The sequence below is a fragment of the Hemicordylus capensis genome, chromosome 6 (assembly GCF_027244095.1).
Source record: "Hemicordylus capensis ecotype Gifberg chromosome 6, rHemCap1.1.pri, whole genome shotgun sequence".
NCBI classification, from domain to species: Eukaryota; Metazoa; Chordata; class Lepidosauria; order Squamata; family Cordylidae; genus Hemicordylus; species Hemicordylus capensis.
Genome location: NC_069662.1, coordinates 53287938 through 53300275, shown reverse-complemented (window position 1 = coordinate 53300275; position 12338 = coordinate 53287938). Strand labels below are relative to the sequence as shown.

Here is a 12338-nt window from a genome sequence, read left to right as displayed (position 1 = left end):
GGTCTGCGAGTAAAAAACAAGGTAGGAGGCAGTGGGGTGATCGTGTGCGAGGCTCCTGATGGGTAGGAAGGCTTCATCCTGCCCAACAGTTTAATAAGGTAGCATGGAAAACCTTCCTACCCAGTGTAAGCCTTATATCCGATCGCATCTCCTACCTTGCTTTTTTACTTGTAAATGATTGTAAAACACGAACATGCATAGTTCCCGAACTTGGGTAAGACACTTGTCTTACTATCCAGTTACTGCTCATGTTGAACTAGCCTACCATGTAGTAAGCTATGTACTAAGATTGGAGGGTTGGAGCATCTTTATGGATACAGGTTTATACCTTCTTCATGAAACCCATGGCTTTTAAAATCATCGGGGGAGGTCCGGTTGCAGTTGCCACCGGCTCGTTTGGTGATGACCCAAAACCAGGCCTCCTCTACGGTTGTCCCGGGGCTCTAGAACACGCCCCCAAATGAAATCAGAATCTCCCCATCTCTGGTTGCTTTTAAAGGACTTTTAAAAACACACCTGTTTTATCAGGCTTTTAATTTATGGTGATAAAGTTTATATGATTTTTAGGTTTTGGTTTGATTAGATTGTAGACCATCCTGAGATTTTATATAGGGCGGTATATAAATGTGACAAATGAATAAATATGTGCGGAGGTATTGTAAAGAGTTGTCAACTAATGGGAACATGAGAGGTTTGAAAAAAATTGAACTATGTGGAGACAGGATTGTCTTAAAATAATCTTTGCTTTGGGTCACCAATTGAAATTGCTATGGGATTCAGGAAAATATAAGGGAGTACTTCTTTTTGTCATTCTTAATTAACATGGAAATCATGGCTGCTAGATGGGGTAATGGCCATTAATTTAGAAGTCTTTTTAAAAGATTAGACAAATGTGTGAAGATTGGCCTTATCAGTGGCTTAGCCACTGGTGAAATCTTCAGTGTTTAGCAGCAGTATACCTATAATTACCAGCTACTAGGAGGAAAAGAAGGGAGAGCAGTTGCCCTTCATGCCTATCTGGTAAAACCTGCAGGGTATCTGGCTGGCCAGAGGCAGAAAGCTGCACTAGCTTGGTGTAGTTTTTGTTTGTTTTTGTCTGACGCAGCAAGGCAAATCTTATGAAAAAGCTCAATATATATTGAGCCTCCAAAGTGGCCCACTTTACAACTCGAGAACAAGAAATTCTTGGGGAGGAGGGCCATAGCTTAGTGATAAAACACATGCTATGCATGCAGAAGCTCCCATGTTCACTCCCTAGTGTATCCAGTTAAAATGATCTCTGTTGATAGGGTTGGGAAAGGCTTCTGCCTGAGATCTTGAGAGCCACTGCTAGTCAGAGTAGACAATTCTGACTCAGAATAAGAAACATTCACAAATTCCTATGTTGCATGAGGCATACATTTCACATATTGTTCCTTTTTTCAGGGACAGATTTGCAGTTTTAAAAACTCCTCTTTTGATGCCTGGTTCTTGAGTTCTTCTAACTTCATGCATTCAACAATTTCCTTAAATTATGCATTCAATTTTCATGCATTTAGCATTCTTTCTTACTTGACATTAGTGTTCCTGCTGGGTGTTCCCCAACATTGAAAATCTAGCCAGTTTGTTTTGTATATGGTTCTCACTGTGTGAGTGCTGTGTTTGAGATGCCTGCCTGCTTGCTTTTTGTATGATTATGTTTTCTTGGCTTGTTGAGTCATGCCCAGGGCAGATAAATTTCTATGTGCTTTGGTTACTTAGCTTGACTATGCTGAAGATGCTACGGAACGGAGGCGGGTCTTGGAAGTGGAGAAGGAAGATACCGAAGAATTGAGGCAGAAGTACAAGGTACCCAAATAACTCTTCTTACTGTGGCTAGTTGAGGAGGCACTGGTACCTTTTGCAGAGTATGGAAGTCTCCTCTTATCTAGGACATATTTGCTTGGGTTCATGTTGTCAAAGGTAATACATGGCTTGTAGAAGCCAGGGACAAAAGGGAGACTGCAATCCACCAGTGGACGACTGACCATTTTCCAGAGTGGACCACTAAATGGCACATTCCTCTGTACTTGGTCCTTTATCTGCAAACTGAGGGCCTTTCCCATTCATTCCATGTGGACACCACAGTTGCATGGATACTGGCTTTTTTCCCCCTTGATGGAGTGGCCAGTGGACTCATTGATGCTGTAATTGTGTGCAACGGATGCTGTGCTGTCCCCATGAGCCAACATGTCCAGCAGCTTCACTTTCTCTCTCAAGGGCAACACTGTGCGAGACCTTTTGTCACTCCCCTCACCAGAGCTTTCAGCTGTGTGATTGCTCATTTTGACTGTGGAAGAAGGAAAAATGTGTATAATGATATACATCTTTGGTGGACCTGCCCCAGGGTCTTACACTTTCGGTCAGAGGTATTCTCAGAGATGAGCAAAATCACAAATCAGGAAATAGGTTTATGCCCCCAGCTAGCGTTAGTAAATATATTTTCAGGGGTCAACATAGATGCGTCATCAAAAAAATTAGTGGTTTTTATGGGAACTGCGGCCAGTTTAGCTGTAGCCAAGCACTGGAAAAATCAAACCATGTTGATGGATAACTGGTATAAGCATCTATGGCATATTTCAATATCAGAAAAGTTATCTCGTATTATTCGGTCTTGTGCAAATCAGACCGCAAACAATACTTAATGTTATATGATCATATTTTATTCATTACACCAATTGGGAGAATTATGATTGTCGTCTTGCCCCAGATAATATTAGAATGTGGATGGATAGCTGAATTGGGGTTTGTTGTATGATGTTTTGCCATTTGTGTTTGGATTAATTTTGTTTTGCATTGTATATTTTCTTTTAATAAAGTTTAATTTTAAAAAAACAGTATAGTAATTGTGCAAGGCAACACCCTCCCCCCCTTGACAAAGTACAGGACAGTGCAGTAACTGATAATTAAAATAAACTTTCAATTGATACATACAATCAGTTTTAATGGTTTACTGGTACAGTAAGGAACTGAAATGTATTTCAATGGATAATTCAATTGTAATTGCAATTTAAATTAACTACAGTTATACAGTACAGTATTATAATTAATTACCATAATTAAAATAAAATGTTTGCTTTGACTATTTTAAATAAAAATAGAATTTCATCAAAATTACAATTAAATTTATTAAAGTGATAATTGGCGGGGGGGTGAGAAGCCCCTTTAAGGGGGTGTGGGCCTGGGGGTGGTCTATTAATGCTGTGTGTGCCACACATAGCACTATCTATGCCACACACAGATAGTGGATGCCATAGTGCTATCTATAGCACTGTGGTGCACACACAGAAGCTGGGGGTGGGGGGACCCAAATATAGAAGCAGGTTTTATTTGGGGAGCTCTTTTTTAAAGAGGACCAAGCAACAATGGGCAAAAAGCAGAGGATTACTGTGGTCTCTCTAACCCAAACTCACCCCTCCTTTCTTACAGTCCTACTAGTACCTAATCCCTCCCTTCCCCATACTAGGCCTTATTTAAAGAACTCTATAACCTGACCAAGACGAGGGCCAGGTGGGTCTTCTGGCACCTTCTGCTAGGGGGTTAGAGTCTTTTCAACACCTGGCGTCTGCCAGGTGTTGCTCTCAGAAATGCTCTTGGGCCGAGTAGACACCGGGACTCAACAGGGAGGGCAGGTGGGCACTAGTCGGGCACTCGCCCAAACAATTTTTAAAAAAAAAACGAAAAGGAAAAAAACCCACACCCAAAAGGGGGAGGACCGGAGAGAGCCTGGCAGGCTGGGCACCAGACAGAACACACCAGCATACAAAAACCAAAATGACTCTACCAGGCACACAGACAGCAGCAGCAAAGTGCAGCTTGGGGCCGCACCAAAAAAACCAAAACAGTACCTCAGTTGTAGCCCCCAGTGGCTAGAAGAAAGAACAATGCACAGAATAAAATAAAATTTCAGAGCAGCACCCAGTTTTAAAGCCATTGGGGCTGGTTCAATTAAAAAAATAGAAAATAAAAGCAAGTACAAATTAAAAGGGGTGGGGGATTGACACACAGATAGGTCCAGCAGGCACTTGTGCACTCTCCCTCTCCCTCAGTTCACTGGGCCAGGCAGGCTGGCCCTGTCTTCCACCACCAGTCTCTGTTCTCAGTGGTGCTGCTGCAATCTCTCTCTATGATCCTTCTCTCCAGAGCCACAAATGGATCTCTGCCTCCAAGCAGTCCCCTAAATACACTTTGGCTTCCCACCTCCCTGCTCCCCCTCACCGGCCAGTGGGGGCACAGTTGCCCATGACAACACTTGAATGATAATAAGCCAACCAAGAAGCAAGGAGATCTGAAGCCAATGCCAGAAAATCAATCAGCAAGGGAAAAACAGCCTCCCAAAATGGGGCTTGCCACTTGAATAACTAGAATCGATGCAAGCTTGAATCAGGGCTGATTCTATTCAAACTTGAATCTTGCCCTTTATTCTAGGGGTGATTTGATTTGGATTTGAATCACTCAAATCACCTCGATTTGACTTGACTCGATATGTACATCTTTAATTGGAACCAAAGGCAAAAAAACGTGGATATGCAAAACCTTTTACCGTGGATAATGAGGTCGGGTCTGTATTTCCCGACTGTGGATATATGAAACCGTGGGTAATGGAACCATGGCTGACGAGGGCCACCTGTATATAATGGTGCTATAACTTGATTGATTGTGTCCAAAGACCTCCAGTGTTTAAAGAAGCCTCATTGACTCACTCTTTTATCCCAGAACAAGCAGCAGAAGCTAGTCCTGCCAGGCAGGTAGGAGACTCATTTAGCCTCCCAAGAGCCAGACCAACAGCTTCCTTCCTGGCCAGGACCTGGGCTGAGTGAGGCCATGCATCCAGTGGGGTGCAGTGTAATCTCTACTGCAGAGTTCAGCTGGCCTGGCCTGGCACTGACTTTTCTCCGTACTCCAGTCTTTCCTGAGGAAATTAGCCTGGAAAGCAAAGGGGGAGGTTTGGCTTAACTCAGAAAGACAGTATTTTCCTTTTTTTCTAAGAAGAAACTGGCCCATTTTCTGAATAAGTTTGAAAATGTCAAGCAAACTTCACTAATAAAATAAATAACCCAGCATTAATTACCTTACCTCTACAAGTATTTAATGTATAGCAAAAGAACCCAGTCACATTCACCACCCCTTTGCTCCCACAAACTAGTTGTTCTAGAGTCACCCCTGCTCCTAACAAGTTCTTCCTGTATTGTACTTGTTTCTCCATTGCCACCTGTTTATCCTGTAACCCTCCCTGACTACTAATTTATCAATAGGCCTTTCCTCTTTCCTGCCCACAGTCTCAGCCACCTACTATAGGTTGTGATTTCTCTGAGGTGATAACAAATCACTTTTGTACAGATGTTGAAATTATAAAAATGTTAAGTGGAAGCAGTGGTAATGTTAAATAGATTGGTCCCAATAGAAGGCCACATGCTTAAGGGAAAGCCTGTGGTGACCACTTTTTGTTCATGTTAGCTTTTTAGAAGTATTAACGGGCTTGGCTCCTTCTGCTGTTACAGGATTATGTGGACAAAGAAAAGGCAATTGCAAAGGCCCTTGAAGACCTTCGAGCCAATTTTTACTGTGAACTCTGTGATAAACAGTACCAGAAGCACCAGGAGTTTGACAACCACATAAATTCCTATGATCACGCCCACAAACAGGTAAAAGGGCAGCTCATTGTCTTGTGTGGCTTGATCATCATTTTGGTGTGTTTTGTGTAGTTTGCGCAATTCACAGTGCCTTTGCTTTACCTTCCTTATCTCCTTCCTCTTCCCCCTGCCTCCAGCAGCAATGACATACTGATGCCACTTGGTCCAAAGAGTTCCATTTGCTGATGGCAACTGGACTTAACCCCCGCCCTGGCTTGGAGGAAATTAGCTGGTCTTAAGACAGTGCTTATTTTGCACTTGGGTTTGTTTGGTGGATAGGTTTTTGTTTTTGTTGTTTTGGCGGGGTGGGTGGGTGGGTGGATCACTAGTTAGAAAATGGAATAGAAAGGATTTTGAATCTTTGAAGTTGCTGCAGTTATAAATTGTGAAGAAGTCAACCTCACAGTAAAGCTCCTAGGAATATTTCTTGAATCCTACAGCTTCAGTGTGAGAGGCTAATAACTGGGGAATGTTTTGATTTGCACAGGACAGTTCATCAGATCAATGAAGGCATTTTGGTCTTTCTGACATCTCAGTAAAGTATCTTACGGTCTTGCGTCTCTTACTGGCCAGATTGTTAAATCCTTCCTGCCAATACATACTGATGCTGAGTTTTAAGAGAGAAGTATTTACTAGTGCACAGGCCTAGTAAATATTTCAGTGAACTTATGGTTGAAGTTAAATGTGAGCTGGAGAGTTTGAACTTCTAGCCTATGCTCTGGGTGGCTAAACTGCACTTGATCTGTGTTTGGTAAATCCAGATTCTGTATTCAGAATACATTAATAAAAATGAAGTCAATTTTCATGCATTTGTTTTTGCACATTATTGTAGAATGTCCTCCCAAGGGCCTGCCTAGCTCCATCATTGTATAGGTTTCACTGCATGGTAAAAAAAAGCTGATTCTTCTAGGAATGTGCATGAAATGAGATTCGGAAACCAAATCATGGCATATCCCTTAAAAATGGAAGGCTACATCCCCTTTAACACGGAGGAGAGCAGATCCATATCTGCTCCTGCTCCACTCACTGCCACTTTTGTAATCATAGCACTCATCCCAGCTGTGATTGCACACCAGCTGGACATCTCTCCCAGCTGCCCCTGTGCATAGCCAGCAGGTATGGACTTGTGCTTCTTCGTTTAAATGGGATATGTGATCCCTCTTTTTTAAAGGGATGTGACACGATTTGGTTCCTGAATCGTGTTTTGTGCACATTGCTAGATTCTTCTGGTGGGCCTGTGGGGACCAGGTAACTGCTGGTGAATTTGCTCTGACTTTTAAAAACTGTTGCTTTTATGAATTGTTATGGGTTTTTTTGTGGTTTTGACATGTTAATCTTAGTTAACTGTGTGTTGTTTTTGTATTTCTGTTAACTTTTGTTAATCACCTTGAATCTCTCAAGAGAAAGGTGTGGGTTAATTATTTTAATGGAGAAAATTATTTCTGCCTTGGATTGAAACATTGAGGGTGGCTGTTTTTTGTTAAGGAATAGGGTGGGGGGGGGGATGGAAGGCTTGGGGAATAACTACTCAACTGCCAATAATGCAGCCAGGGAATCATAATGAAGGGTGGTGGGGGAGCAGAAAGAAATCATATAGAGCAGTGCAAATTACCCCACTGGAAATTTAGCTGCTTACTGGTTTCTGAGTGGACATCAGAGAATGCCAGCCTATTTTTCAGCCTGCTTCCTCAATAGCTAGCAAATGCATTGGACAAAAAACATAAGAATAGCCCTGCTGGATCAGGCCCAAGGCCCATCTAGTCCAGCATCATGTTTCACACAGTGGTCCATCAGATGCCACTGGGAGCCTACAGGCCAGAGTTGAGGGCATACCCTCTCTCCTGCTGTTACTCCCCTGCAGCTGGTATTCAGAGGCATCCTGCCTCTGAGGCTGGAGGTAGCCTATAGCCCTCTGACTAGTAGCCGTTGATAGACCTCTTTTCCATGAAGTTATCCAAACCCCTCTTAAAGCCATCCAGGTTGTTGGCTGTCATCACATTTTGTGGCAGAGAGTTCCACAAGTTGCTTGTGTGTGAAAAAATACTTCCGTGTGTTGGTCCTAAATTTCCTGGCAATCAATTTCATGGGATGACCCCTGGTTCTAATGTTATGTGAGAGGGAGAAAAATTTCTCACTATCCACTTTCTCCACACCATGCATGATTTTATAGACCTCTATCATGTCTCCCCACAGTCTTTTTTCTAAACTAAAAAGCCCCATGTGTTGTAGTCTTGCCTCATAACGAAGGTGCTCTAGACCCCTGATCATATTGCACCTTTTCCAGTTCTACAATGTCCTTTAGATGTGGTGACTAGAATTGTACACAATACTCCCAAGTGTGGCCGCACCATGGTTTTGTATAAGGGCATTATAATATTAGCAGTTTTATTTTCAATCCCCTTCCTAATGATCCCTAGCATGGAATTGGCCTTTTTCACAGCTGTCACATATTGAGTTGACACTTTCAATGAGCTTTCCACCACGACCCCAAGATGCCTCTCCTGGTCAGTCACCGACAGCTCAGATCCCATCAGCGTATACTTGGAAGTTGGGGCTTTTCGTCCCAATGTGCATCACTTTACACTTGCCAACATTGAACCGCATTTGCCATTTTCTTGCCCACTCACCCAGTTTGGGGAGATCCTTTTGGAGCTCCTCACAATCTGTTGTGGATTTCACCAGATTTGCAGATGATACCAAACTAATTAGGGTACTAAATAGTTTGGTATCATCTGTAAATTTGGCCACCTCACTGCTTATGCCAACTTTTAGATCATTTATGAATAAATTAAAAAGCACCAGTCCCAGCACAAATCCTTGGGGGACCCCACTTGTTACTTACCTCCATTGTGAAAACTCTCCATTTATGCCTAACCTCTGTTTCCTGTCCTTCAACCAGTTAGCAATCCACACATGTACTTGTCCCCTTATCCCATGACTGTTAAGTTTTCTCAAGAGTCTTTGATGAGGAACTTTGTCAAAAGCTTTTTGGAAGTCCAGGTATAATATTTCAACCGGATCATCTTTATCCATCCACTTGTTAACACTCTCAAAGAATTCCAAAAGATTTGTGAGGCATGATTTACCTTTGCAGAAGCCATGCTGGTTCTACCCCAGCAGGGCCTATTGTTCTATATGCTGTGCAATTTTATCCTTGAGAATGCTTTCCATCAATTTGCCTGGAACAGTCGTTAAGCTAACAAGCCTGTAATTTACCAGATCGCCCCTGGATCCCTTTTTGAAAATCGTTGTTGCATTTGCTACTTTCCAGTCCTCGAGTACAGAACCTGATTGCAGGGATAAGTTATATATTTTTGCAAGGAGGTTGGTAATTTCACATTTGAGTTCTTTAAGGACTCTTGGATGGATGCCGTCTGGCCCTGGAGATTTGCTAGTTTTCCATTTTTCGAGACAGTTTAGAACATCAACTCTTGTCACTTCTATCTGACTCAGTTTTTTTAGCCACCATCTCCGAAAAGCATGGTTCAGAAACAGGTATATGCTCAGTATCCTCTGCTGTGAAGACAGATGCAAAGAACTTATTTAGCTTCTCTGCAATCTCCATGTCCTCCTTAATAATCCTGTTCACTTTCTCATTGTCTAACGGTCCAACCACCTCCTTGGCAGGTTTCCTGCATCTGATGTATTTAAAGAAGTTTTTCTTATTCCCATCGATGCTTTTAGCTAAATGTTCCTCAAACTCTCTTTTCACGTCCCTTATTTCACCTTGCATTTCTTTTGCCATAGTTTGAGTTCCTTTCTGTTCTCTTCATTTGGACAGGCCTTGGACAGTTTCTTCTTCTGAAATTCAAAGTATCTGTGTTAGACTTCCTTGGTGATTCTCTCCACTCATGTATGCTGATTTGATCGCATTATTGTCACTGTTCCCTAAGGGGTCCATGACACTGACATCACGCACCAGGTCCTGGGTGCCACTCAGGATTGTCCAAGGTCGCCTTCTCTCTGGTCTGTCCCAAGACCAACTGTTGAATGACTGAATGCATAGTCATTCAGCATATCTAGAAATTTGACCTCTTTGTCATTACCTGACTGTGAATTTATCCAGTCTATGTGTGGGTGATTGAAGTCACCCATTATTACTTCCTTGCCTTTCCTTGACGCCTCCCTGATTTCCTTCTGCAACTCCCAATCACTTTCAAGATTTTGATCCGGAGGGCAATAGCACGTCTCCAGTAGCACATTTCCTTTCAGGCCTTGTATTGGCACCCACAGGGTTTCTGTGGAGGATTCCGGTCATTCTAGGTTTTCTAGCTTGTTAGATTCTGTCCCTTCTTTAACATACGGTGATGCTCCACCTCCAAGGCACCTCTCCCTGTCCTCTATAGACAGGGATAAGTATCCCATTGGTTCTCACTGTTCTACCATGTTTCTGTCATGCCCACTATATATTTTTCGTTAGTAACCAAGCACTCCAGCTTGCCCATCTTGGCTCGGAGGCTTCTGGCATTGGCATATAAGCACCTTTATGCTGAATCTCTTACCTGGCATATACTCTCTTTCTTTTGGAGCTTTGATCTCTTTGACCAGCTAGCACATCCTCCTGTCTGCTCTTTATGTAGTTCTACTATGTCCCCTTTTGTTTTATCTGAATCTTTTACACCCTCTCACCTTAAGGGATGGCATTTGCCAAACCAGATACTGCCCAGCTCCTGTCGGCTATTCCCCAGACATCATTTTAAAAGCTGTTCTGCAACCTTTTTGATATTAAGTGCCAGAAGTCTGGTTCCCTCTTGATTTAAGTGGAGCCTGTCCTTTTTTGTACAGGCTTTGCCCCCAAAATATATCCCAGTGCCTAACAAACCTAAATCTCTCCTCCCAGCACCAATGTGTCATCCACACATTGAGACCCCTCACCTCTGCCTGTTTCACTGAACCTGCATGTGGAACAGGTAGCATTTCTGATAATGCTACCTTGTTGGTCCTGGACTTCAGTGTGCTGCCTATTAGCTTAAACTTGGTTTCCAGGACCTTCTGACTACATTTTCCCACATCATTGGTGCCGACATGCATCACAACAGCTGTCTCCTCCCCAGTGTTGCATAACAGCCTATCTAGACGCTGCATGAATGTCTGCAACCTTTGCACCAGGCAGGCAAGTCACCGTGCAGTCAACACGCGGGTCACAAACTCATCTCTCTATACCTCTAAAGATTGAATCGCCCACTACAAGGAGGCCCCCCCCAGAGGAGTATCCCCTGTGCAAGAGGATATGGGCTCATCATCTGTGAAAGGGGTCCCTTCTAAGGGAGCATTTCCCTTTTCCTCAGACTGATGTCCTCCTCCAAGACCTTCATTCTCCCTGACAGCAGAGGAGCTATCAGCTTTGGAGTGGGATGCCTCAACTGCATCCCTGAAGGCCTGGTCCACATACCTCTCTGTCTCTCTGAGCTTCTCCAGATCCGCCACCTTGGTCTCTAGGGAATGAACTTGTTCGCTGAGAGCCAGGAGCTCCTTTCACCAAGCACACACCCATGTCTTTTGCCCATGGAGCAAATAGTCATGCATGAAACACTCTGTGCAATACACTGGGAAGTGCCCCTTCTCCTGCTGGCTTTCTATCTTCATAACTGGTTTTGTTGGCTGTTTACAGTATTTAGAGATAATTTATTAGAAAGGTAGGTCTTAGCTATATTGGTGCTATCTAACTGCTCAAACTTCCTTGTGATCACAGGGACTCGTTTCAAGCTCCCGCATACACTTCCCACTAAACTCCAATGCCCTGTTCACTAAGTCCTCGGGCCTTCACCCTTGTATTCAAAACCAGCAGACAAAGTGACTGCTCAGGAATGTGACCCCTCCCACAAGCTGAGGCAGGCTTTCACCTGGAATGAATCCTCTGCTCAGGCTACTCTTCTGTCAAAGACACAAACACTTCTACCCAGCCAGAAATCAAACCCTAGAAAATCACTAGCCCTAACAAACTTAGTTTCTCCTTCCCCTCTTGTTTTGGTGATTGATTGATTGATTGATTCATTCATTCATTCATTCATTCATTCATTTGCTGTGTTCCCTTGCTTGATACCTTCTTTAGGAGAGAAATGCAAGCTTGTTGCTTCCTCTTGCTCCCAGAACAGCAGGCAACTGGATTTCAGTAGATTGGCCAACCTACTTAGCAGCAGCAGCAACAGCCAAGATGGTTGGGTTGTCAAGTTTGGTATTACACTATATATCAGAATGCCTCTGAGTACCAGTTGCAGGGCAGCAACAGCCGGAGAGAGGGCATGCCTTCACCTCTTGCCTGTGGGCTTCCCAGAGGCATCTAGCAGGCCACTCTTGGAAACACAATGCTGGACTAGATGGGCCTTGGGCCTGATTCTGGAAGGCTGTTCTTATACAGGAGAACCTCTTTACTTGTGGAGGCTCTGTTCATCGCTTATCGCTGCAAGTAATGAGGCATTATTCCTGTGGGGAAAGGGGGATTAGGTTCTAGAATGCACAAAAAAGGTTGTAAAAATGCCGAAAACAGCATCAAAGGGGCAAAAACCTCCCCCAACAACTACTGTAGTGTGCTCCACAGGGTCTCCTTGTGCCCATCAATGCCCCCCCAACTGTGAAATGTCCCGCCAAACTGAAAAAAATCACTTGAAACTGCTTGCTTTAATAATAAAAAGCAAAAAAACAACAGTAAATGAAAGGCACTCTACCTTGCTAGGTGAATCAGTGGTC

The 12338-nt window shown here is 43.4% G+C and overlaps 1 protein-coding gene across 7 annotated transcripts in view; it reads left to right on the top strand.

The window, feature by feature from the left end:
• The window catches only part of GPATCH8 (G-patch domain containing 8), a 118849-nt gene that overhangs the window by 68498 nt on the left and 38013 nt on the right, over window positions 1-12338 (top strand). For 6 of the 7 annotated variants that reach the window (XM_053260850.1, XM_053260852.1, XM_053260856.1 and 3 more), the window contains 2 exons: window positions 1741-1827; window positions 5520-5663. In XM_053260850.1, coding sequence (XP_053116825.1) covers window positions 1741-1827; window positions 5520-5663 — 231 coding nt within the window. The remainder of the gene's footprint in view (window positions 1-1740; window positions 1828-5519; window positions 5664-12338) is intronic. The other variant, XM_053260851.1, reaches the window with a different exon arrangement.